General features: G+C 41.7%; 1 protein-coding gene across 1 annotated transcript; it reads right to left on the bottom strand.

Moving 5' to 3' along the window:
• Positions 1 to 5,009: 5,009 nt before the first annotated feature.
• On the bottom strand, positions 5,010 to 27,219 carry ankrd52a (ankyrin repeat domain 52a). Its single transcript, XM_039800165.1, has 28 exons — positions 27,046 to 27,219; positions 26,410 to 26,496; positions 26,190 to 26,268; positions 25,914 to 25,984; positions 25,495 to 25,695; positions 25,271 to 25,358; positions 24,828 to 24,970; positions 24,387 to 24,599; positions 23,880 to 23,958; positions 23,668 to 23,782; positions 23,372 to 23,454; positions 23,172 to 23,289; positions 22,984 to 23,052; positions 22,708 to 22,848; positions 21,388 to 21,450; positions 21,097 to 21,208; positions 16,486 to 16,557; positions 16,178 to 16,379; positions 15,919 to 16,006; positions 15,702 to 15,819; positions 13,586 to 13,805; positions 13,398 to 13,485; positions 13,192 to 13,275; positions 12,249 to 12,394; positions 11,576 to 11,658; positions 11,357 to 11,439; positions 11,027 to 11,118; positions 5,010 to 8,364 (listed from the first exon to the last, which is right to left on the bottom strand). The coding sequence occupies exons 1-28, from the start codon at positions 27,070 to 27,072 to the stop codon at positions 8,093 to 8,095; spliced, it is 3,237 nt and encodes a 1,078-aa protein (XP_039656099.1). The 5' UTR covers positions 27,073 to 27,219; the 3' UTR covers positions 5,010 to 8,092.
• Between the last annotated feature and the right edge of the window lie 270 nt (positions 27,220 to 27,489).

Raw genomic sequence — 27,489 nt, 5'->3', positions numbered from 1 at the left:
CAGATTTGTAAATGAGGTAATCAGCGTTAGGCTAAATAGGGAACCCTGTCATTGAAACACATGCCCACTTCATTCACCAGAAAAAGCAAAAAAGATTTCCTCAATCAGCGGGACAGGATTGTGGAAAATTAAATCAACTTTGGAATGTTGGGTGGACGAGCCAACTTTATTTTTTTTTAAGTTTTCTTTTTGTGTGAAGGTGCACTGTGAAACTATTTGATTGTAACTCATCACATGCCCTGATTCAGAGTCCTTCGCCTCACGATAAGGGCTCCTTTGTATTTCCCCAGATAAGCCACTCAAAGTAAATCAGGCAACCCATTATCTATTTTTTTTTTTTTTAAATATGCTATGAATTAAGGCTGCCTCAGCAGCAGATCAATGCCTGCTTTAAGTCCAGTTGTGAGAGGATTGTTAATAGCTTGTGAGTTGCAATGAGGTGGCAACATCTACAGTGAAGCGGACTAAACATAAAAACATGAAAGGGACTACCCACTACTAAAATGTCACAGAACATGCAGTATTACATCCTTTCCTACAATAGGCTATTCCTAATAGCACATTCAAAAGGGGGCTCCTAATGGGCAAATTCTCTGATATGGCTCTGCTTTAGAGTAATCAAGCTTGGTGTAAGACTATTTCCATTGTGCGCTCACGGAAGGAGCAAGTCTATAAGGTGCTCCATCAGAAAATTGCTGCCTTATTTCACCTGCAAACATACTTTGTGTCACTCAGTTCAACAGGTTCAATCTTAAAACACTGGAAAGTGTTCAGAACATTTGTTTTCCTTTGTGTAAATTCACCCCCCAGCCCAAAAGACACATCCTCTGCTGGTGAAAACAAACGGCACTTTCAGAGGGGAATGTTTCTCTAAAACCACAATCACAGGACCTCCAATAACAAATTCTGAAAACACATAGGCTATACAGTAGATATAAATCTCATGAGTTTCTTAACTGTACAAGCTTTAGGCTACACACTGAAAAGGGAGGGACACATAAGAAACCTTAATGCTTAACATTGAAAACAAATATAAGGCATTTCATATTTCCTTTTATCCGCATACGTCACTGACAGCAGGTCTAAATATTTTTGAGAAAACATTTCATTCAAGGAGGAAGAGGATGCATATACACATCTACACATGCAAATGAACATGTCTACCGGCTATAAACCAGAAGTCCAAACTACAATACCATCAAAGTCCTTCCTTAAGGATTAAAAAAAAAAAAAAAAAAAAAAAAATCCACCTACTCAAATCTATCAGTCAACTTGTGCACAGTCCTTTCTCTGAGCAGGCAGCTTTAAAAGTTGGATATTGATCACAGTTTTAAGAATGAAATATCAAACACTCACACTATCAAATGCCAACTCTGAATACAAACAAAAGGACGACTTGAAATCCCTAATTTGCTACAGATAAGTGACTTTTGGTGTTAACAAAAAGGGCATATTAAATATTTTTTTCCAACTGAGGAAGCAATGATAAACAAAAGGTTATTGCACTTTTTATCTTTTGTCTATTTCAAACGAGGTCAGCTTGAGAGAAGATGAGTCATGCCTTAATGTCGTGGTAAGACAACAAATGTTACTTCACTTCTATAGAATGATCACACGGTTATTAACACTGCACACAGCTACTACTGCAACCCTATTTGTAGTCCGTCTACCCTAAAGAACACAAAACAATCTCTACAATCAATTTGCAACGCAGTCACAACAGTTTGCCTAAACTTGATCTTGAATGCAGGTACCGCATTACTTCACAATTTGGTCTGTGAAGTTATTAATCGTCGATGAATACCAAAGAGTTGAGAAGAACAATCAGAACAAAGCTCTGAAATTCAAGACAATGGTCTTTCTACAGTTAGCGTGTTACTGACAATCAGACCTCATGTTCTCTGCACTCAGGAGACCGATGTTTTTCCTCTCATCTTTTGCCTAAATTTGGTCTATAGGCTCCTTCACTCCTTCACCACAGCCCCGAGGTGCCTTCTTTGGATTTGTGCTTTCGTACTATTGATTCCCATCCAATCAATGTTTGATGTGCCCTAAATCGCATCAGTAAATGTGCAATTTATTCTGCCACCCAAAGGGAGCACTCAGTCACTGGAAATGCATGACGAAATCCAGACAATTACAGGAGGAGTTATTTAGGCTTTTTTTTTTTTATCCCTCTCAGATCACAGAGGGAAAATGAGCCGATCTACTGTAGTCGTGTACCTTCAGTGTAATTTCTTTTGTTCCCATTATAAGGCTTCTGGGAAAAACAAATGGAAGACCGTACCTTTCGGTAGTAACAAATAAAAGGCACCATGCCACCACTGTGCTCGATATTATACCGGTCATATTGGTGGAGGGGGGGGGATTAATAACCAAGTATTCAGGCAGGGAAGGCGGTCAAACTAGCATTAGTCATACAGTTAAATTGTATTGTTTTGACTTACAGAGGTAAAAGATTTATAGCTACCGTTATTTCCCACCTTAAATTAGACTACCCTTCACCCTTAAAAGACTCATCTGATGGTTATAATAAAGAGAAACATGTTGAAACAGGGTAACTATGCTTTTTTGTTGAAAAATGTTTTCGTTCGTACACACACACACACACACACACACACACACGAGAAACAAGAAGAAATCACAGATAACTGTCAGCGTCGTCACACAAAAGATCATTGATGAGGTAAAACTGCAGGTCCAATACAAAGTTACAAGGGGCAGTTGGCTGCACCTTTGCAAAGATAGGAAACATGAGACATCGGCCGACACTAATCTAACACTTCCGCATAGATACATCTCAGATTTAGGCTGGTTTAAGCAGAATTACACTACCCACGACAAGATGGACCACATGATTTAACTCTTTGTTAGCATAGCTGTACAAGCATATTTCACAAGAACTTCCTTTCCATCAGACTATTTTTTTTGAGGTACACCACTTTTATCCTCAGTGTCTTTTGGCTCTGGATGACGGAGAAGCCAAAGTTGATTGTTTACGAGTGAATTCTGAATTCATTCATTCACAGTGGCAAAAATGGCAATATCCTAACCTCTTATGACAATCTCTGCACCATGGCAACCTTAAGCTATGTGCTACCTCAATTGATTTGTGTGCTTCTCAACACCCAAAGATGTCTGTAAGAACAAAATTAGCCAAGAATATTTTCATTTTTTGCAATCCAACCAAGTAGCATAACTCTACAGGTGATGCAACTTATCAGGTACTGCCAGGTATCATCTCCTTTTTCAGCTTTTAAGGCAAAAGGCTCAACAGTGGATCAGAGAGTTGAATTGAAATTTGCCATTTACTTCAAGTAAGAACCGAGACATCCATTGAGGCAAATCAATTCTATATATAACATGCTTTTTTTCCGACATCAAAAACATTTTTTTTTTCTTCTTCCTGGTAACTAACACACACACACACACACACACACACACACACACACCTTGTTAAACTAACACACAACCAAGGGATTGCTTTGCCAATATCAAAAGGGACTAACTATATTCTTCAAAATTGTCCAATTATACAATATACTTCTACCAACACCAAATGTTAACAGAATACTTGCATTAAAGTACTAATATTCCATGCAAAAGTTGATATAGTATCTCTTTGACTAATATAATTGGTGAAGACATGCAGCTCCAAAACACAAAACTGTAATAATCCTGCCTACTTCTGAATAAGTTACTGACCAAGTATGAATATGTCTAAAGGCAAATAAAGGTTTCTATGGCACTAAATGGGTGTAGCGTAGGTGCATTTTTGTCAAATATAGGCTATATACGAGTATGTGTGATCATATCTACTGTAGACCTTTTTGTCCCTCTTGTGTTACTGTACTGTAAGGCAATCTCAATGGAATGGATGAACATGAATGTTAAATTCATCTGAACTCTTCTCCTGTTTACCTTGTAGACTACACTCCACACATACGAGAGAGAGAAAAAAAAAAAAAAAAAAAAAAAAAAAAAAAAAAGAGAGAGAGAGAGAGAGAGAGAGAGAGAGATTACACAACAGCAGGCCTATACTCCCACAATAATGCCAAAAAAAAACAACTATCCAGACCCTCAATGCAGGAAGACTACTACACATACTGTATAATATGTAGAGAATTAGGTTATTACATGCTACCTGTATAATCATATCTACGCAAGACAAATGAAGAGCAACAGTTTAAAGTCGGGAGAAAGCAAATTGCCCTGCTCTAAACTGACCCTACATTCATTTCAGTCAGAAAATTCATGGCTCAGATTTGATGGTGAGACTGTAAACTGCTTGAACATATGCATAAATCCATTGCTGCTTTACTGAGGGGTTTTCCCTCTCGACACATTTTGGCAAACAGGCCTTATTTGTGACCAAAGATTATAACATCCAACCCGCATTTAAATCTTCCATTGGCATTTATGCTATGGTTTACTGAATTGGCCTAAATGGATGGCAGTGCAATATTTGTGCTGCAAACTATTACACACACTCTCTATTGCTACAATTGGACCTTTCATTGCTTTCCGTTTCTGACACCAGATATATTGTATATGCTCCACTTGCTCAATCGTTACTGTATCAAAATTGTGATGTAGCTCCATGCACAATCACTCGGTTATCACTGGTACACACAAATAAAAAAGCATGTATAAGAATACTGTGATAAAACAAAAATGATTCAGTTACAACTTGTATAGATACAGGGGCAATGGCTCCATATACTGGTCAGATAAGGACATCTCAAGAGAAAAAAAAAAATCCCTGCCCGAAAAGACCGGTCTGACAGCACCTACAGATGGCAGAGAGTATGTTGAGTATTTTGAGGAGCCTGCCTGAGGTGTCTGTTGAATCACTGGACTGACTTTAAGTGACTTAGGCCACAGTCTGTATTATTAACAGTAGGCTGGGTAATGTAACCATGTCACTTTTTTGGGCCGGTTGCCCAGAAATAGAGAACACAAAAAAAGTCAGTGGGCAGTGGACAATGTCCCAAAGTATTTAGAGACACTTTTTTTTTTTTTTTAAATAATGCATTGTTAGAGTACAATTTTTGTTGCAGCCTTTGCTTGTCTTTTGCAACTCTACCTTCCTGTATTCAGCAGCAACACACATGCATGTAAACATAAGTACATACATTACATCTGCTCTATTTCAACCACTTAGAACCTGACTGTACTAAAGTGCATGCTTGACTATCTAATTAAGTGCTGTGGGATTAGGGTTAAAAATGAATTAAATCATGGATCATCCCATCACAATAATGTAGACATAATCATCCTGCTGAGATCTGATTGGATTAATAAATTCTGCCTGCTGCTTCAGCACAGATCCTGAGATAAACAAATTTTGTACCTATCCCTAAAGTTAGTAATATAAGCGGTTCTCACGGAAAGTATTAATTGATCAAGAGAACAAAAGGCTGGGCGATCACCAATTACAGTAGTTCCATTTCATTTCAGTCAGTTATGGAGGTCAATTAGAAATACCAACTACGAATCTACGACACTGACTGAGAAATCACTGCTCTGAAATGTTTTAGAAATTTTAGGAAATCAAGTAAAAGACAATAACGTGAAAAGACTTTTGTAGGGGTATCTAAACGGCATTGCCTAGTCTAGGTCCTCATCTCTCATCCAGTCAACTAATGTGTGCAATTGTGCCACTTCATTACCAGTGGATATGAAGTTATCACACCAATGAAAACAATCTGACTCAGTGTAATTTAACCACCAGCAGATGGTTCTCAAAAAAAAAAAAAAAAAAAAAAAAAATAGCATAGATAGAACATCTAAAAGTCACAAACAGCTCTAGTGGTCCGATACAATCATCGTTAGTACCAGAAATGGGATGAGTAGACAACAAAATGAACACCAAAAAGCACATATTTGGATTTCTGCTATTCCTGAAATCTAAACAGGTATTGGCCTAAGCAAAGATCCCTCTCCTTTTCCCTCTTAGCCCTATAAAGCCTCTATAAAAAGGTTATCAACTTCCTGGTCATTGATAATGCCGAAACATATAATGATATGTCGGGCAATTTTTTTCTCCCCTACTAGATAGTATGGGTGCAACTGTGGTTCAATGCTGTTGCAATCAAATGGGTGGAAAGATAAATTGGTCTCAGGGCTCATCATACTCTGCCATTACGCAATCCAACTGAAATGATGTGTTACGGAAGGCATGGGTCAAAAGGCATTTCATGAGATGCCATAAAGGCAATCCAGTGCATTTGTGTTGACACTGACAATAAAATGCCCGGCACACACAGAGCCATTCGTTTAGTCTTTAGGTAATTTTTCATGAAATAATAATAATAATAATAAAAAAAAAAAAAAAATCAAAACACATTCCAGGGAAACAAAAGCCCTTGTGACAGTGATTGTCTATTCAATAACGTTAAACTTAAAAAAAACAAGACCAAAAAAAACAAAAAAAGAAGAAATTATTGCTTGAAAACTGCCCAATGAAAACAGCAGTCATTACTCTTTATCTGTTCAAATTGACCAGAGTTGACCACTGAGAAGTTGAGATAGAAGCCATTAGATGTTTGAGACTAGTTCACCAGCTCCGAGAAATACTCCTTTAGTGCGAGTTTGTTAAAACCACAAAGCCGATGGCCGGTTCAACTTCAGAAACACAAAAGAACAAAAAAAAACGTCACGAGTGCCTACAAACCAAAACTGATTGCTCTCTTTCGATAACTAGGCCATTCGAAATCTGAAAGAAAAAAAAGAAAGAAAGAAAAACACTGTTTAAAGAGATGGGAAATAAATTGAAATGGCTTGTTCATTTATGTGCTCAGAAATATGATGCTTTGATGAGGTGTTGTTGGCAGATATTACTAGTAAAGCCTTCATCTAGAAATAATAAACAAGGCCTCAGGTCAGTCACTATCCTACAGTAGTTCTCTAGTCCTACAAAAAGAGAACATTAGGCCTACGGACCCTGGGTGAAGATGAAGCAGCTGCTAAACGAGTTGACGAGGTATATCGAGATCTATTGTCTTTCTCTATACAGTACAGTTCATCTCAAATAAATAATTTATAGCCATAATAGTGTTGATCAACTTTGGTCATAAGTTATATGCTTAGAAACATTCTATCTTAACAAACACTTATTTAGCATCTTTAAAACATGACGTCAGCATTAAGAACAAATCCGCGTCGCAGCGCTGACCCGCACGTGGCTCTCCTTTGGAAGGAGACATGCTAACGTATTCAGCAGCATTACCAAATTATCATAAAATGCCAAACGATTCTAGGCCGTACATTTAAAGTACACTATGGAATCAACATCTTTGTGACCCTTTTTCCAAATTCCGGATTGTACTGTAGTACACTAGCATTGCACTCTTAAGCAAAATTTTGATTTTTCCCTTGTGTGTCTCCTTCATAAAAATCTAGGCTAACGGACAATTAAAACCAAAAAAAAAATAAAGTGAAAAAAAAAAAAACCCCAACAAAAAAAAAAAACACCCCAACAAAAAAAAAAAAAAAAGAGAATCAAAAAAACAAACAAAGAAACTCTTTGATCGTTCTTTTGGGAAGGCTGTATGTTCCTCTACAAGGTCACCACAACTGATTAAACACGATATGACTTTTGTATTGAGTGATATGAAGAGAAAGACAGTCAAGGATACAGAGGTTTCCATGCTCTTATATGTCGGTTATTTAACTATGTCGACATGGGTTTTAAAGGGTTAAATGATTTAGAGATGGCCAGATTGCTAGTGTTTGTTTTTGGATGCCACGCTTCATCTGAGTGACCCTGTAGAGCAATCGGCCTCTATTCCATCCGTCCTATTAAGCACTACTAGGAGATGGAGGAATGGGATCTAATTGCATATTAGGTTTGACTGCACCTCAAGAGAAGACCAGACACTCACGCACACACACACACACACACATACACACACACACACACACACACACACACACACACACACACACACACACACACACACACACACACACACACAGAGAACAGACATGTGGGTGGGTGCTCTCCTGGTCCTCTGGGCCATGTTAAAGGGAGTCCCCCCCCCTGGTGGTGATGATGGTGATAGCAGCTGACTGAGGGGGGCACGTGACCTCACTCAGACAGACACCCGTCCAGGCCAACCGGCGCACCGTGGCGGTCTTTGACGTAGCCGTTGTGGAGGCCGTTGCTGGGCAGGGGGGCGCAGGCGGCGGTGATGCCGCAGTGCTTCAGCAAGTTGAGACCCGGGGAGGGGGAGACGGTGGGAGAGGAGCAGGAGCAGGAGGAAGGGTCCCGCTGGGGGAAAGGCTTCATGGTAGAGAGGATTAGAGCCAGGCAGTCTGCCACGTCCTTGTTGGGAGCACAGGCCAGGGCTGGGGTGTGGCCTGATTGACAGACAACAAATTCACATGAGTGCTCACATACAACTTGAACATCACATGTGAATTACATTTGGCAAACGTCTTGGGAAAAAAGGGTGTTGCGAGTAATGATGAACCCACAGAGAATCCTCACCCTGCAGCTTCCGTCAGTTTCATGCAGCTTTTAAGCACCTTTCTACTCAACGTTTTGTTTTTACGCCGTGCAACTTTAAATTTTTGGTTCAATGTCACTGGTCTCATCAGTGTCAGCAGTCCCAACTGCTGACACTGATGAGACCAGTGACAGCTCTAAAAACCCACTGTACACTACCTGGAAGGAGTCTCATGTTTTACCTGCAAAACCCCAGGTTTTAATGCCTTTGTTTATCATCTGTCATTTTGTGATATGTGGCTGTAAAATCCTAGCACACCGCAGAGCGCCTCTCCTGCCAAGGATGCTGACAGCGCTGTCAGCTGAGCACTTAGTCACAAGGGATGGCAGTAAAGGAGGAGGTATTATCGTCTGGTTCAGACGTTGTTTAGCCGACCTCATTGCAGTAAACACCGGAGGGCCAACAGACGCGAGTCGCGTTGCCCTGCCTTTTTATTACCATTCTGTACTTCTATCACAGTTAGTTTTTTTGGGTGGGTCATTTTCAGACAAGACTCAGTTTCTAAATTTACAGCCTGCCATGCAATGGCTCCTGCATTGCACAGACTACGATGAGCCCCCCCAAAAAAAATAAGAAGCTGCGATTCGACTGACTGATGTGAGTCGACTCAAGGTCTTCTCGACTGAGGGCTTCAATCGCTGACTTTTAGTTGGCAGCCCTGGGGTGTAGGGCTGTCCCTTGACTAAAGAAATTCGTAGTCAACCGACACAATATTGATTAGTTGATTTCATCGACAGATCTTTGATTCTCCACAAAAATCTTGTGTTTACCGGAGATGTGCTCTTAGGTTTCTTGAAAATAAGTCATTCAGCATAAAAAAAGCATAAAAAAAATGACTAATTGTCTAAAGAAATCTTAGTCGACCAAGACCAAAACCAAAACAAATAGATTAGTCAACAAATCGTCTAAGAGGGGGCAGCCCAAGTGTGTTCATCATACACCTTTAGAAATAGTCAGCAGAATACTGCCCTGCAAAGGCAAAAGACCTTAACTCGCTAGAGTGTGAAACTGAGAAAAATGACTTTAAAGTTTCTGTTTTGTCCAGACAAAAGTATTATAGGTAGAACTCCCAAAATTTGACAACTAGTTATAATGAAGAAATGTTTGTAAGCAAAAAATCTTGAGTTCAAAATTGACCTTTGACCCTTGTTTGGCAGTTACTGTACTCGGCCTTTGTATCATGTGCCAAAAACAAGGAGTCATGCAAAGGCAAAAGGCAGTAACTGACATATAATCAATATTTGCTTGCTGTTCACCATACTTACATTATACACCATTATAAGAACACCTAACCAAGGTCTAGTCATCATGGTATTTGTTTTAAATTATATAGAAGACATTTGGTTGTTCCTATTTACTGCTATAATGATCAGGATAGTGTGGCAATACTAACACAGTAGAACAGTATGACAGATAAGTTGCTTTGCAGTACAGTATACAGTATGAATAAATACAAGAAATATTTTCTCAATAAAAGATAATTTAAATATAATTGAATACAAAAGGTATATTTATTGTTTAACAATAAATATATAATGTTTAACACTTTTGCAAGGCACTGTATCCTTGTCATATTCTCATTAGGGGCTGAGCCCCCCTAAAGGTCTGATCCTAGAATCGCCCCTGGTTAAGGGCCACCAAACTGCTCAAGATGCACAGTCAACGAACTCGACTTGGATTACTACTTTTTAATTCTGAGATAACATTTAGGTTAGCATACTTTGTACGGACGTTAGCAATAACTAGCTTAGTGCTATTATGGATTTGTGTAAGATTTGACATGAACACCTGCAAGAAGGAAATATCGCTCAAACACGTATGGATTTTTGTGGATACAGCCGATGACGTGTTTTGCTATGGATTATATCTTCCATGGATTATATCGGATTGCATGGAAAGGTAGGATGCCTATGTATTTAATAATTGGTTTTCGGCGTCTGATGTGAGGCTCTGCCAAGTGAGGAGGTGTGTCAGCATCACCGTTAGCGCTACGTGATAAAGTTAGCTAGCTACGGGCTGTCACGGACACTGACATACCATCGTCACTTTATTTGAAAGATATGTTGTGTGTATGTTACGTGGTTTGGTGACAATTAAAAGCGGCAAACTTTGACAGTATGATGAGGCCAGAGTACAGTAACATCACGGCGGCACAGTAACATCTCTCTTGATGCCTGGCTAAACAAAGGCAGAACACCTTAACTCAACTTCAGCGTGTCGGAACAAAGGCGAAGAGCCGTAACAGCTGTTACAGCGTTCTGCTGTGGTTTCTCGTATGGTTTTGGATGTTACGGTTGTCATAGCCCTTTATTTTCTCGTTAAAACTATCAAATTGACCCACGATATTTATTCACATGATAAAGGAGGTCTCAAATACCCCAAAAGTGACTAACTAATTTTTGCCCAAACATGATGTTACGGCATATATATATAGTCTTACTTAAATGTAACACAGCACTTACTGCACATACTGCATGAGCTGAACTGGCTTACAAAGCATGAAAAGGCCTCACCTTCCTCATCCACAGCCAGCACAGTGGCTCCTCTACTCAGCAGTGCCTGCACCACCGTAGCCAGGCCATTACGTGCTGCAAGATGGAGGGGCCTGGAGGAGAACAGGGGAGGGTTTGAGAGACAGCTGGCAGACATACTATTGTAACTTCCAGTGGTGGCCAGGTGTAAAACAGAGGAATCAATAAAACACAGCATTTCAAGGCTATTGACCTAAAAGTGCTTTTGTAGAAATGTAGGCTCACAATTATTTACAGAAAATCCCAATAAACTCCATGTTCTTTGCCCCCCCTTTTTTTATTAATAGCTTAAATATGTTATTAGCTTCTCACATTTGCAGAGCGCTGTTGGTGGCATTTATAAGTGTGGGACTGTGGATCTCTCCCAGAATCAGCAGGGCACACATCTCATGAGCCTGAGGGACAAAACAAAAAGACTAGTGGAAAAAACGTGTGGGCTTCTGTCTATAGAGTTGTTTTGCACGCAAAGATAGGGTACAACATTACACTCAGGTGTTAATGCTCAGAACACCACAGTGGAGCTTTGTGTACCTTGCTGCAGGCCAGGTGCAGGGCGGTGTTCTTGTTCTCATCCAGCAGTGTCAGGTCAGCCTTGGCCCGGTGAAGGAGGATGGCTGGGTGACAACAAAGACATTTGCTGCAACTACAGATGTCCTGATCTGACAATTGTGGTCAGAGGCAATGCAAAACAAGCTATGTATTCTTAAAGGTCCCATGACATTGTGTTCTTTGGATGCTTTTATATATACACACACCTTAGTGGTCCCATAATACTGTATCTGAAGTCTCTTTCCTGAAATTAAGCCTTGGTGCAGAATTACAGCCACTAGAGGGTGGGGGGTGTGGTCTTGACCAACTGCCACTTTGCTCATTTGAAAGCCATTATGTCTCTCTCTCATGGGTGGGCCAAATTCTCTGGGCGGGCAAAGCAGAGAAAGGAGAGGTAACCTTGCTCCTTATGACCTCATAAGGAGCAAGATTCCAGATCGGCCCATCTGAGCTTTCATTTTCTCAAAGGCAGAGCAGGATACCCAGGGCTCGGTTTACACCTATCACCATTTCTAGCCACTGGGGGACCATAGGCAGGCTGGGGGAACTCATATTAATTAAAACAACAAAAAGTGAAATGTTCATGCCATGGGACCTTTAAAAGGAAACAACTAGCTCTTCAGAATCCTACAAGTACAACGAGTCAAAGACTTACCCACGGTGCCACTGTGTCCCTTGTCAGCAGCTACCATCAGAGCAGAGCATCCACTATTGTCCACGGCGTTGATCTCTGTCCCATGGCGAAGCACCAGCTGAAGTCCCGCGACATCCTCAGCAAATGCAGCGGCATGCAGTGGGGTCCTATAGGCGCAGACAATCCAAACAATTACGAAAATGATCAGTGTTAGAGCTTCAGGGGCAGGCTTCAAAGTGCTCATATTATGCTTTTTCCCTTTCCTTTATTGTGTTATATATCTTTTTTGTGCACGTTATAGGTTTACAGTGACAAAGCCCACCCCAAAGGCACTTACCATCTCCAACAGAAAACACTGTTCACAAACCGCTCCAAACAGCTCTATTGTAGTCCAGCCTTTATTTCCGTGACGAACGTGCGACACTTTGCAACACACGTTATAATGCTCGCCTAGCTGCTAGCGTGGCACGCCCTCACAGTCTGCTTCTGACTGGCTAGTAGTCCTTACCTAGCTACTGCACATGTGCGACTCCCAACAAAGATGGAACAGAAGTGAGATGCCTCACTCTTTAGCTAAAACGGAGAGCTCAAAACACAGAGTGAAAAGAGGAGCTGCAGCAATGTGCAGTACAACAAAAATATGGTGTTTTTTAAAAATTAAACCATGTAAACCTATTTTGGTACAACCTCTAAATACAATTATGAACCTGAAAATAAGCATAATATGAGCACTTTAAGTACAATGCACGAGGCCTTAATGACCGATTACTTGAATAGACAGACGAAGGAAGAGGTTTCGGTAACACTGCTTACTCTATAATGATGACAAATACATTCAATATCAGCTTTAAAAAAAAAATAAAAAATAACTAAAAATAAAAGACACTTCATTAGGCTCTACTTTCTTTCTGAACTCCAGATGTACCCAAGTACATGAATTACATCTTTTGTTCTGCAGTCTCACCTTCCTTTGGCATCTCTGGTGTTGATCATGTGGACCCCAGCAGACTCCAGCAGCCTCTCTGCTGCCCCGCTGTGGCCATTCATCCTGCAAACAAGACGGCCGAGTTAATGAAATGATGACTTCATCTAAACCTAAAAATTGTGTGTTTATTTGTTAGTTTTGACACAGTAAGACAAGACAAAAGCATATGCCAAGTTAATACTTACAGAGCACAGTGCAGGGGGGTGAACGGGTTTCCCTCTTCATGGATAAATGTTTTGAATTCAAGTAAAACCTCCAAACAGTCTTCATGCCCTGACAACAAACACATTCAGCATTATAGACAACAGTTGCTACGGTGATTAATTGCAACATTTAGAGATTGGCCATTTCCAGTCGATCAAACTAAGCAAACCTTTGTAAGCAGCCCAGTGAAATGGGGTATATTGTTTGTTGTCCAGCAGTTTATCGTGTGGGTCTGTTGCCATGGCGGCCTGGACCAGACTGGCCAGGATGTCCGTGTGGCCTCTGGATGCAGCATAGTGCAGCGGTGTCCTACCCTGGATGTCCCGACACAGTGCAGAAGCTTTGTGCTCCAGCAGGGCTGTCACGCAGTCATCATGGCCCAACACCGCCTGAACAAACACCAGCGAGGGGTGATTAGACAACTTCATCATCAGGCAGGTACCCATTTAACTGGATTATCTTAACTAGGGGTGGGAATCACAGGGTACCTCACGGTTACAATACAATTCTGCGATAATCAATATATTGCTAGACAATCCTATGATGATACATCACGACATCGGTCTAACTATGAATACAAAATGCTTGTGAAAAGGTTAAGTGCAGGTTTTCTCTCTTTATTTACCGCAAGTCCAAACTGTTAGAAAACGGCACAATTCTGCAGCACAAATTTTTCAGTCTGTAAATTAAAATTACAGGACTCAAACTGCTGTCCCCCATCCAGTTTAAAAACCTCTCCCTAGGCTACTTAACTTATGTTCAAGTTTCCCTGATTCCAGCGCCTTTTATATAGAGAGTGTGGCCAACTAGGGAATTGAATGTTCTGAGCTATCCCGTTATGTGATTGGTTCCGAGGTGGTCATGTGTTTCGTGGACTCCATGTTTGATACCAACATTCATCTGATTCCCATTGACAGAGCGCAGGGAATAGTGGAAAAATTTAATAAATTATTGGGAAAAAAATGACATAAAATCACTGAAAAAATGCCCAACTGTTGGGCATTGGGCTGCAATGAAAGACAGGGAAGCAGCAAAAGATTTCACAAGTCCCCCGTGAACCAAAAAGTATGGGAGCTTTTCATTATTGTGTGAGGTAAATGTCAATTTCTCTCTTTGATATGATAACAAATTACATAGGACAAATATAGTAATACCATCGTTAATGTGTACCATGCTGTCAAAAAAGTTCTAACACTGCTTTAGAAATGAATGAAGTTTGAAGTTAGCCTTATGCTAGCATTAGCTTTTTCGCTAGCACTCCATGTACCTAAATGCTTGTGATCTTGCCACAGTCATAGCTATGGCTTTTGGTCTCAACTGAGTCCAGGTGCCTTTATTATCTTCAAAATAATATTGGAGGGAAAGTGAAACACAGCTTGGACGGGGATGTTGTTCGGCTTTTCACAAGTTTAGACAGCTAGCTAACTCTACGCCGACGTTTGTTAGCGTAACAGCGTTAGCCTAGCCTGCTAGGTAAATATTTCAACTGCCTTCGGAGTTTCCTACATCTGCGTCCACGTTGTCAACATAAGACCTGTGGCGTTAGTGCTCCTTTTGTACCATAAGTTTACTGAATGAAATATTGAGCTTCACTCCTCTGAGATGGGTGGGTTTTTGTTATGTTGCACACAAAGCTAGCTATAGTTAGCCTGTATGCTAGCGGACATTAGAAAGGTAAACACTGCTCAGAGACTTATTAGGCGACGTGGTCACTCACTACATGGGCTTTTTTTTTTTAGGTCCATTGACGATATAGAAGGTAAATATACACTGTAATATTTCCATAAGGGCCTTTTACATATTGACAAACGTTGATAATGGTGAAAATAAGCGATTTATTTCAAGATAGCATATTCGCACCATAGGGTTACACTGTAGAGTCATCTGACGTTGGTATCCAATAAGGCACCCATGATTTGAGTTGGCCACACTCTCCATATAAAGGGCGCTACCTCATTCACGTGTTGAGCGCCACCTCAAGGAGCCATGAAGTAGCGAAACTGGGAGCAGGGAAATCTAACGTCTAACTTTGTTAACCAAAATTTTTGGTGCCAGTGTATCAATTCTCATATCGCACAAAGATATACTGCCGTGTCGATATTTTGTCGCACCCCTAATCTTAACTACTATAGTTGGTAATGAGAATGTAGGTGAAACACTTTACACTGTCAATGTTGTCTTCTGTTGTAGTTGACCAACACTAGCACTTTAACCACCAGTTAGTCTTGTATGAGCTTTGTGGTGCAGCTGATGCTGAACGCTATGGTGCAGCGTTTTTGACCTACCCCTCTGTGCAAAGCCGTGCTGCTCCTCTTGTCCTTGGCATCTGGCAAGGCACCCTTCTCCAACAGGAAGTGGACGCAGTCAGTGTGACCTGCCAGAACAGCTAGCATCAAAGGAGTCCTGAAGGGGACAGAAGTGACAATAACTATATGTGCTTTTTCACTGTATGCTCATTGGTCAAATTATCTAAACCATGCTTTTCAAAAGAAAACAACTCACTGGCCAAATTTGTCTGCAACGTTGGTGAGATCCCCCTCCTCCCCATATTCAATCATCATGCGCAGGCAGTCAGAGTGACCATTGGAAGCTGGCATGAAACAAAGTACAGGAGAGAGAGAATAATTATATATATATATACACACACACATACACACACAGTATATGTGTATTCTCTGTAACATAAAATTGACACTATTCAGGGTGGTAGCAATCTGAAACAATGCTGTGCCATGAAATCTTCCAGCAGAGAGCACTATACCCGCAACATGAATTGGGGTCCACATGAGGCGGTTGTCATTGAGGAGACAGGAGGCCCCCTGAGCCAACAGCACCTCCACACAGCGGGCGTAGCCTTTCTGGGCAGCCAAGTAGAGCACAGAACGGCCTGCAGCATCCTGCATGTCCACATAGGCCGCAGTCTCCGTCAGCACACGCAGCGCCTGCCAGTGGCCCTTATCAGCCTGAGGAGCAGAGGAGGGCATTCACAACTCTGCATGTAGTCCACATTAAGGAGGTTGATTACAACCCGTTTTGACCCAGGGGGTTGGTTAAATGTGAAACACTTACAGCGAGATGCAGAGGACTGACTGGAATACTGCTCTCTATGTCTCCTAGTGCATTAAAAGACATCTCCAGGAGCTGGAAAATAAACCACAACAGAGGATTTAATTAAATTTAGAGAGGAAAGAAGTAAAACACAACATGCTACACATATTAATTATATACCTGAACATTTTTCATCATGCACATCCAGCAAAAATGATCCCATTAACTATTCCTTTTGGCTTACACTTCTATGAAACATATTTCACTCAGCTAGAGCACAGAATAAATCAAGTCAATGTGTTGACCTAAGAAAGTCTTAAGGCTCTTATAAGCTAGACGCAGCCCAGCTGGTGCGTGCAAATGTGACGTCATGGGATCGCCGTGACTATTTATACCTGCGCTGGTGCTCGCGACACTAGTTGCAATCAACAGTGGTGGCGCTAATAAGCAAATGCTACCGACGTTGCTCTTTCTACGGACTAGAAGAAGAAGAAAAAAGGTAAACAACGGCAGAACTGGCAGCAGCATTGCTGTCAATGCTTCGATTTGATTCAATGACCTACTTGGTCGGATCAAGCCTTTCATTCAGCATAAAAAAAAAATAATCTTAACCCAGTAAGTTTACCAGAGAGACTTGCAGTCACTCTGAGAGTCCTGGCATCCAGTCGCGCGCCGCTGAGAAGAAAAAAGAATTTGCCGTGTGCGACCTCTGCTCACGCGCTATAAAACGGGCGCGCCGGCAGGATATCCCGTCATTTTGACGTCACGATGACGCGCACCACCTTGGATGAGTCTAGTAGAGATGGCCAGATACCATTTTTGCTTCCCAATACAGATTCTGATACCTGAACTTGCGTATTGGCCGATACGAGTACTGATCCGATACCAGTGTGTCATATATTTTATCATGTTTTAACAACTGTATACTTTGATCCTTGTATGGATGTGATATAGATATAGATATATATAGATAGATAGAGATACTTTTTTTATTATCCAGTTTGACAGTCAGTTATAACGGGAAAAAGAACAAAAATAAACTACTTTAACGTAGATTTTCTTTAGGGCTTTATGGTGCATAAACTCCAGTACTTCCCGATACCAGCGTTTTAGGCAGTATCGGAGCCGATACCGATACTGGTATTGGAACATCTCTATTGTCTAGTATATAAGAGCGTTTACGTCTCCCATGGACCAGATCTGTGACATCTCTTTTTAGATTTTAGAGGGCTTAGGTGCAAATGACGTCACACGCTCATTCGCACATTAGTGGCGTCATCACGCAAATATTTGCATAAAGTTTAGTGGTTGTCGGTCGCAGCAGGGAGGAGGAAGAGCAGCTTCTCACTTAAAATGAGGAATAGCTGTGGCCGGGTTGGGTCAGTGAGTAGAGCAGTGGCGATTTCTTTAAGACCGCAAGGGAAGCTCAGCTTCCCCTAAAATGTAATTGTCAAATACGTACAATTGTGTTAACATTTTATTGACTAAAATGCGTTAGAATACGTTCATCTCAAAGACGAGTTGGTTCAGAATTAGCTGACTCGATTTTCTTCTCATTCATTGCCCTAGCGTATCAGTGCATTTCTCTGTTGAAGCCTAGCGTCCGTTGACTTCAACGGGACTGCTTTGAACAGTTTTTTTCACTGCTTCGAAACTAGACGGTCATTGGATAAATGCTGCGATTATATCCAACCCACAGACGCTCAGCGTCTCTGGGGGGTCAATGGAGCAGTGGGCTGGCCTGGATGCTGGGCTTCTGCGTGATGATTGGAGGATCTGTCGAAGGACTCTATCTCCTTTTGATTGTCAGTGATTTTGTACTATAAAAAGTCGCCGAAGCTGTTCAACTTCAAGCACAGCTCAGCTCAGTCCCATCGCGGATTTTGCAAGTCTAGCTAGTTGAAAGACGAACTGCTGCAACCTATTTCTTGGTATTTGCTTGGCAAAATTGCTAGCCAATTTTCATCATACATTTCATACAATTATACACCACATTTGTTTCAGTTTAACCTAATTCCCACATTTCCTCCTTCGAGTTTAATATCGTTTTGTTAGATCGTTTGTTCACTCATTCATTCATTCATACAGTAGGCTAGGCTAGTGTTGTAGGGGTGAACTAACCAGCTAGCAAACTGCACACGATGGCAGACAATGCTAATATTGTCGACCTGATTTTGGCAAAGCCATTTGAAAGTCTTCCTTACGAGGAGAAACTTAGAGTTAAACAGCAGGGTTAGATCAACACTTAAGATTGATTTAGTGTAAAAGACAGGGCAAAGTACCAGGTCTGTTCAGCTCTCTTGGTATGACAAAGTTAGCTGGCTGACTGGAAGTGCTGTGACGAAAATGTACTGCTGGCCATGCCACGCCTCTTGATGAAACCTTCTCACGGATATTATAAATTATTATTATAATAATTATATTATTATTGTATTATTATTATTATTATTATTATTATTATATATATTATTATAATATTAATATAAATAAAATGGACAATTTTTATGATGTAGGCCAAAAATGAGCTGCCCCTCTTTGAATTACCAGCAGCCGCCACTGGAGTAGAGCAGGTGCGCATATACTGAGAGGTTTATGCCTCGACGCAGAGATCCAGGGTTCGAATCCGACCTGTGACGATTTCCTGCATGTCTTCCCCCTCTCTCTCCCCTTTCTCACCTAGCTGTCCTGTCAAATTAAAGGCGGAAAAGCCCCAAAAATAATCTTAAAAAAATAAAATGAGGAATAGCTGGTCCACCTTAAAGCCAGCCCACCTTAAGTTAATGAGTCTGTGCTGAGGTTGTCGCTAGCTCCGTGGCTAAACTCTTCACTTTCTTTAACCAGCAAGTAAGACAAGAACCTGATTTGGGTCTTGAGGAGTTATAGCATTTTTTTCACCGACGATAGGCCTGTCGCGATAGTCAATAAATCGAGTTATCGCACGATAAAAAAAATGAGCTCGATAATTTTTCCGGCCGCGATAATTTCCATTTGCATGCTTGTTTGTTTTCCTCGTCTCTCTCTACCAAAGAGACTGGAGGACCACTCTCGGTTCCTTAGCGTAACGAGGAGTGAACCCTCTTGTCAGTCGCATGGTCTTTGTGGGGGCGGGACTGCGGACAGAGAGACAGAGACAGACAAACGCTAGTTAAGAGTTGGAGCAGGGTTTCCCGCAGCACTTTGCAGTTAAGGCGCCGTCAAAAAGAAAGTAGGCCTATATGAGCGATATCCACCGTGTTATTTGGCGTCTCGTTTCTCCCTTTCAATCCAAACCACACAGCTGACAACCTGCAGGTGGAGACTGTGGAGCCGGGCTCGGACATACACGCCGCTGGTCAGTCTCGCAAGCGGTTTCAGGAAAGTGGCTGCATGTTTCCGACAATGCACAGAATATTAACGGTACAAGCCTACAGCTGTCCGCGGACACGGAGTGTGGAAAGTATGTCAGAGTTGCACCTGTGTGTGTGTGTAATTTCTGGGACAATTTATCGTCCAGCAAAATTTGTTATCGTGACAGGCCTAACCGACGAATAAACTGTACACAGACTACGCTGCTATGTTCACAGCTATAACTTTACTGCTACTTCATACTTGACACACACACCTCGCTCTCCCCCCTCTCTCTCCACCGCACACCCGCTGCTGTGTGTGCAGCATGCATTGTTTGTGTTTCTGTGTATGTGTGAGTGACAATGTTTGTAACACCTACACATTGGCCGGTATGAGATTCTGACAGTATGATAACCAACAAAAATATCAAGGTTTCACAGTATTGCAATTACAGCTTAAAAATGTATTATTTTGAAATGTCTGGGTAAACAACTATTTATTTTCTCCTTTGAAAACAATGTATTTTACTTTTAAAACACACTGCACACAGGCAGGGAGAGGGATTTCTAAACTGCACTTCCTGTCAGTGACGACTCATAGCAAACAGCTCAAGGGTATGACAGAAAATTTGAGTGGTTTTGAAACCATGACTTTTTTTCAAAACGCAGTATACTTTGAAACCGGTAACCGGCCCATGCCTCGTTCCACCGTGTGACCCAACTATAATGCAGCAGGTGTGCCGAAAACAACGAGTAGATGCTTGTTCCGTGCATCAGCTCTATTGGTGTGTAATAATTAGGGCTGTGCTCGATTGAAGAAATTCTTAGTCGACTAACACTCATTTCAATTGTATTGACTAATCGATTAGTTGATTTAATCGACAGATCTGTAAATCTGAGTTTCTCTGCAAAGAGTCATGCAAAACACCACCTAAATTCTTGTGTTTACCAGAGATATGCTCGTACTTTTCTTGGAAATAAGTCATTCAGCATGAAAAAAAGCATAAAACATGACTAATCGACTAAAGAAATCTAAGTTGCCTAAGACCAAAACGACCGATTAGTCGACTAATCAACTAAGAGGGAGCAGCCCTAGTAATAATAACGGTTGGCTCGTTGTCCAGATACTCATCACATTGTTTTTACATTCATACGCTTAGGCGGTGCTCAAAAATTCTTAGGCGCTGCGCCTAAGACGTAGAACGGCAGGACAAACCCTCAAGTGTATGAGAGTGTGTAACATATGACTGATTAATGCATGTGCCAAGTTAAGTTGTGATTTCAGATTAAAACAGGAAGAACTCACCAGCTCCAGGTTCTGTTTGTTGCCATGGTAAGCTGCATAGTGAACAGCACTGTAACCCTTTGAGTTGACCATCGATGGATCGGCACCATTGTCCAAAAGATGCTCCAAGCAGCTGTTATTAGAAGACACGATTAAAATGTAGAGAGGGGATAAAGACTAGAGGCATTTCATTCAGGGGCCTCTATGCACAAATGTTTTCCACAGTCTTGGTCAGTTTGTTGAATGTGAAGCAGTGATCACATTAGTCATGGTTCAATGCATAGACAAGGAAAAAAAGGAAAAAAAACTCACAAGTACGACTCCTTTGCCTCATCTTCATCATTCTGATGGTTCCCAGTAAAATGACGATCAACTCTGAAGAAAAAAACAAAACAAGAAATGCTTTGATTCAATAAACTTTGAGACGTCAATTCAAGAGTGGGCTTGTGATTTGGCTAGGGTGGCTTATGGTGTTGTCATTTATACATACGTTTATTTGGTTTATAGTTCATGGTCTATTTTGTTATTTTGTTGAATGGTCTTGAATATTGGTCTTGAATATTGTAGTTACTGGGTCAAATTGTATGTTGTGTGTGGTGTGTTAAAGGAACACGCCGACTTATTGGGACTTTAGCTTATTCACTGTAATCCCCAGAGTTAGACAAGTCGATACATATCCTTCTCATCTTCGTGCGTGCTGTAACGCCCCCAGCATTAGCTTAGCCTAGCACAGATCCTGGAGGTACCTGGTTCCAACTAGCCTACTGTTCCCAATAACTGACAAAATAACGCCAACATGTTCCTATTTACATGTTGTGATTTGTATGGTCACAGCGTGTACAAATAACAAGGTCACATGAGACACAGCCATCTCCTAACCGTATATAAACTGGGAACTATATTCTCAGAAAGACAAAACACTGCTACTTGGGCGGAGTGATATGCTTGCGGCACCTGAGAAGCCCTGAGCAGCTTCGCCTTTCTGAGACTATAGTTCCCAGTATGTATACTATTAGAAGATGTCTGTGTCTCATGTGACCTTGTTATTTGTACACGCTGTGACCATACAAATCACAACATGTAAATAGGAACACATTGGTGTTATTTTGTCAGTTATTGGGAGCAGTAGGCTAGTTGGAACCAGTTACCTCCAGGATCTGTGCTAGGCTAAGCTAATGCTGGGGGCGTCAGGCAGCATTACAGCACGCACGGAGATGAGAAGGATATGTACCGACTTGCCTTACTCTGGGTATTACAGTGAATAAGCTTAAGTCCCAATAAGTCGGCGTGTTCCTTTAAAAGTTAAATAAAAAAAACACGAAGTCAGTATACCATACACATCGTTGCAAACCAACATTTCCTTGGTGTGTTGTTCAGATAGTTACGATTATCTAAGAAAGCTTGATGTTGCTCATGCAATTTGATCATGAAACCAAATATTCAGTGAACTGCTTGAACTGAACAAGTAATGAGTTTTTTTTGTTTCGTTCACCAAATAATCCACCTGTCAATACGACAGTTTCACCAGGCAATCATTGTTGACTTTCTGCCGAACTTGAACACAATTTGGTACTTTGTTTTTCTTCTGGTAGGTCAGTGAGAACACAGAAGGAGAGAGACAAGCTTTCCTACCTGCTGAAGGCTTGGGAGGCGGCAGAGTAGTGCAGGGGAGTACAGCCTGTCTGGTCAGGCTCGTTGACCTCAGCGCCAGCGCCCACCAGGGTCACAGTGCACTGGTACCTCCCATTAGCAGCCGCATAGTGCAACGGTGTCCTGCAGGGACAATGCAAGGAGAGAGAATGACAGTGACTAAGGAATAGTTACATGTATTAGGTGACACTTCAAAAAAAAGTCACGATTACAGCGGCAGCAAATTAAAACATCTTACACAGATGAGGGGAAACTCACCTTCCCATTACGTCCCTCTTATTCAAGTCGGTACCACTACTTAAGAGCAAGTTCAGACATTCAACATTTCTGTAAAGGAAGGCGTCCATGGGGGGGGAAAAATAAATATATGTTACAGATCACGTGTAATCCCAAAACAATTTGGGTCAGTTTATTATCCCAGTGACAAAACAGATTCTGCATCTTACCCTCCAGAGGCAGCAGCGTGTAGACAGGTCCTCCCAAAGTTGTCAGGGGTGTTTATGTCAAACCCAGCCGAAAGTACATGCTCCTTACTCATGGATGAAACTATGCTATACAGCTGACCTGTAGAGTAATGAAGAAACATCGATGACGGAAGATTTCTATGTTAAATCGGAGTGCAAACTTTTATGGAACAAAGACAAACCTGAGGAGAGTAACTTGCGACAACAGTCTGAAAACCCGTACAGCACAGCTAAGTGCAAGGGGAACATTCCATTGATCCCACGTCTAGAAATGCCAAAAACATACAAACAGAATGTTAGAAATGAAAATAGTCAATGTTAAAAATGTAACCCCATTTAAACCCAACTCATGTACCCTCATGTCTCATATACAGTACATGAATGCTTCCTTGTATTAAGGGCTGTGCTTCATTGTGTTTTTACAACCTGATGGCACGTTTATACACATCAGTAATACCACTTAAGGTTTTTCCGATACCTGGCCGTGTCTGCTCCGTTGGTCATCAGAGTACTGATCAGCAGTTCATGGCCGTACTTAGCAGCAACGTGGAGAGGAGTATTGCCATACTTATCAACACAATCAATTTCCCCACCTGGTGGAAAGTAAAGAAAGAGGGAGTGAATGAAAGACCCATTAGGAAGAGAGAAAGGCCAGGACCAACATTTTCTCACGGATCGGTCATCAGTTACCGTTTTGGATGAGGATCTGAGAGCGTGTGAAGCGTCCATGAATGGCTGCCATGTGCAGGGGGCTCTTCCCTTCTTTGCTCTAAAAAAAGAACCAAAACTCATTATTTCATCCTGAGGGTAGTTCAGAGACCCAATAGTCACAATAGAACCACAGTTCACTGATCATTAGTGAGCAAGCTTCAGAAAGCTGCTACAGGGCCAGTTTGACAACTGAGAATTTCCAACTTTCAATTAAGGCAAAAATTATGCATGTTTTTACATGTTCTATGCAGTGCTTCTGAACTAACTGTCTGCTATTAATTTAAAGTAATACAATTACTTCTACTGAATCCAGTTTCACTAAAAAGACTATGCCTCATATTCTGAGACAACGTAATTGAAATTGGGCAACAGCATAATGTATAAGGTCTTGTAGGTCACCAAATTACATGATTACTAATAACAGGAACAAACAAATAACAGTAAGGAAAGTATTTTCCATCTGAGACTCTTCAGCGCATTTCATACCTGCTGGTTGACATCTGCCCCATTGTTGACCAGCAACTCCAGACAGAGTGCACCGTTGGTGGAGACGGCAGCCAGGTGCAGAGGGGTGTAGCCGCACTTGTTGGGCTGGTTAACATTAGCTCCATGGTTCACCAGCTCGGTAGCCACAGCCTCCTGCCCCATGTAGCAAGCCACATGGAGTGCAGTGTTTCCAAAGCCATTAGGCTCATCAATCTGAGAAAAAACACAAACGTGACACAAGATTAGACTGTGCCTAGAGCCTGAAAGGAAGGATTCCTGGAAACCTTCAATTATGTGTCAGATTTCAGCAGATGATAGAAGACAATTGGTGAAACGCAGCCTGGGACATTTAATGAAACAGACAATGTGGCTGCTTAATTGGGCTGGTTTAAAAAATCAATATTAGAAATGGAAAAAAAAAAAGAAAGTAAAATCACCCACCTCTGTCCCCATCCTCAGTAGGTACTTTACAATTTCGAGGTGACCACTTGCCGCAGCAGCATGGAGAGGTGTGTAACCCTGCTTATCCTTGCAGCTCTTGTCTGCACTGCGGGACACCAGCAACTTAACAACCTCTGAATGTCCTATGGGAATGACAAAAAAAAAGGGAGCAAACATTTCAGTATTACCTCCAACACAAATTGTATTTTAAATTTGACAGATTCAAAGTAATAGTGGCCAAGAGCGGTTTAAGTAAAAGAGACAACAATTGGTTCATTCAGTGATTGTAGTGTCTTTTACCCCCAGATTATGACGCAAGGACTTGGCAATGTTACTGCTCTTCATTTGAGTGAAACTTGTCATGAACAATAGGAGCTTTTACTGCTATTTGACAATGAATGTGTGTGCTGTGCAGCATTGGCAAGAAAGTGAAACTTGCTTACCCAAGTAAGCAGCACAATGGATAGGCTGTCTTTCCTTCTTATCGATGGCACTCAGGTTGGCCCCTTTGTTCAGCAGCAGCTTCACCATCTGTGAAACAAACAAACAAACAAACAAACAAACAAACAAACAAATAAATAAATACATAAATAGTATAAAAACCCACTTATAGGTTCTCATGATTTAAGAAAATCTCAAAGAGGGAAGCCAATAACTCAAGTTTCACCTCCTGGAACCCGCTCTGAGCTGCGTGGTGCAGGGCAGTTCTGCCGGTGCGATCTGCCATGTTCAGGTTGCTCAGCTGGGTCAGCAGGGCCTCAGCGCAGCGTGTGGCACGGTTGGCAGTAGCCACATGCAGCGGTGTCTGCCAGAACTTGTCTCGTGCGTTTGCCTCTGCTCCGCGCCTCAGCAGCAGACCCACTGCCCTCTGGGGAGAAGAAAGAAATCACAAAGAGCTTAAAGCATATATCATATCTGCAAGCTTGCGGCATTTCCTTCAGTCAGCACAATATGTTTGTGCATATATCTAAATGAGCTCTATAGTCACTGTGGGTAAATGCATAATGAAATTAGAGAATGAAGTCATCTGACTCCGAGATAATTAGGCTCCTCGAAATGGCAAAGGGATATGAGTTTATTGCTTACTTCATTCCTGGAAGCAGCTGCCCTGTGCAACGGGGTCAACCATACATGGTCTTTAGCATTTACAGTGGCACCTGGAAGACAAAAACAACAACATTTTAAGGGTTATCACGGGTGTGTGTGTGTGTGTGGGGGCAACACTTGCACAGTGAACTGACAATGAGGGGGGTGTTTGTTGGAGTGGTGACAAAGGATAAAGTATGCACCACATTTCACTAACACAGAGGACTCCAAATTCTAAACACACAGCCAAGTATTAGTAGCATACAGCTCGCTCACCTGATTCAATGAGGAGGTCCATTATATGGACGTCACCCACACAGGCAGCAGCATGAAGTGGCGTACGGCGCTCTTGGTCCTATGGGATAAACGTATAATCAATTAAGGGGGCCATGACGTTTAAGCTCCATGTTTAACGGATATAGATCACGGGGCCCAAGTCCTTCGTGATACGAACCCCGTTTGCATTGTAACTGAAAGTACCCAACATAATACATACCAGTGCATTGACATCCTCCTCCTGTTTGTGCAATAATAGTTGAACTTCTTCAGCGTTACGATTGAAGATGGCCTGGACCAGTGGAGGCTGCAACACAGAAATACCTGCTAAGTTACGTTGCATACAATTACGTTAACCCGGAGCGACGATTCGGATATATCCATCACACTACGATTTCTCTGAGCAGGTCACATTTTGTTTATAGCATTTAACTACTCAGTGAAATGGTTAAATATGCTATCCTGGTGATACATGGTGAATTTAGTGCGTTTACTGTAGCGTTAAGTAGCAGAGTGCAATTCTGGTTTCCTTCCAGCAAATACACTGAGCCCTGGCTGAGGCCTGCGGGCCCTTGTCTCAGCTAATTCTGCTACAGAGCTGGCCCTGACCCAGAGCAGGGCCTAGACGAGAGCTGCAACAACGTATGTGATAACCTTGCCAAGCATTGCTAATCACAGGGGATTACATCATTATGTGTCCAATACCAACGTAAATAAACATGCAGCACCAATTAGCTAAAAATTAAACAACTTGCTCAACGAATAAGACGTTGTATGTTGCGCACAAGAGCAGGGCTTTCCCAGCAACTAGACTGCGCCACAGCACAAACACGGAGCGCTTTTTCTCTCGGCGTACCTGGTCTGCAATATTTAGTACTCCCATCTCCCAAACTCAGCCAGGACGGAGCTCCTTCATGAGGATAAAACTTCGAGGTATATTGCGGTGCGCTACTGTTTCCACTTGTCAGACTACACCCATAGCTGGTTGCATACAGAAATGCGGTCTTGATCTGACTGTCACTGTTGTTGTCTGTATCCAATGTCTCGTCTGACGATACAGGCTACGACTGTACTGGTCCGCCTACAGGCGGGGCGGTCTGTTTTCGCCTCATCGGTGAAATGGCGCCATCGTGTGGAAGAAAACGGTATAATCATTTAAGATGAGGCGACAACATGGATTGCACCATGGATGTATTTAGAGCACTCATTAAGTGCCTGCGAGGTCAAGGGAAATGTTTAGATTTAGGGGCACCAGAACTATTAAATTAAGTTTTATAACACATTTGTTATTGAGCAGAGT

The sequence above is a fragment of the Perca fluviatilis genome, chromosome 5, assembly GCF_010015445.1.
Source record: "Perca fluviatilis chromosome 5, GENO_Pfluv_1.0, whole genome shotgun sequence".
NCBI lineage: Eukaryota > Metazoa > Chordata > Actinopteri > Perciformes > Percidae > Perca > Perca fluviatilis.
This window is presented reverse-complemented; position numbering and strand designations above follow the sequence as displayed.

Excerpts from the sequence above, each read along its gene's own strand:
- ankrd52a (XM_039800165.1), bottom strand. The coding sequence starts at position 27,072 with ATGGGAGTACTAAATATTGCAGACCAG. Across the intron at positions 23,783-23,879 it reads TCAGATCCTCATCCAAAACG|GTGGGGAAATTGATTGTGTT; the intron begins GTAACTGATGAC and ends ACTTTCCACCAG. Across the intron at positions 15,820-15,918 it reads GTTGCAGACAAATTTGGCCA|GACTCCTTTGATGCTAGCTG; the intron begins GTGAGTTGTTTT and ends TGTCCCCTTCAG.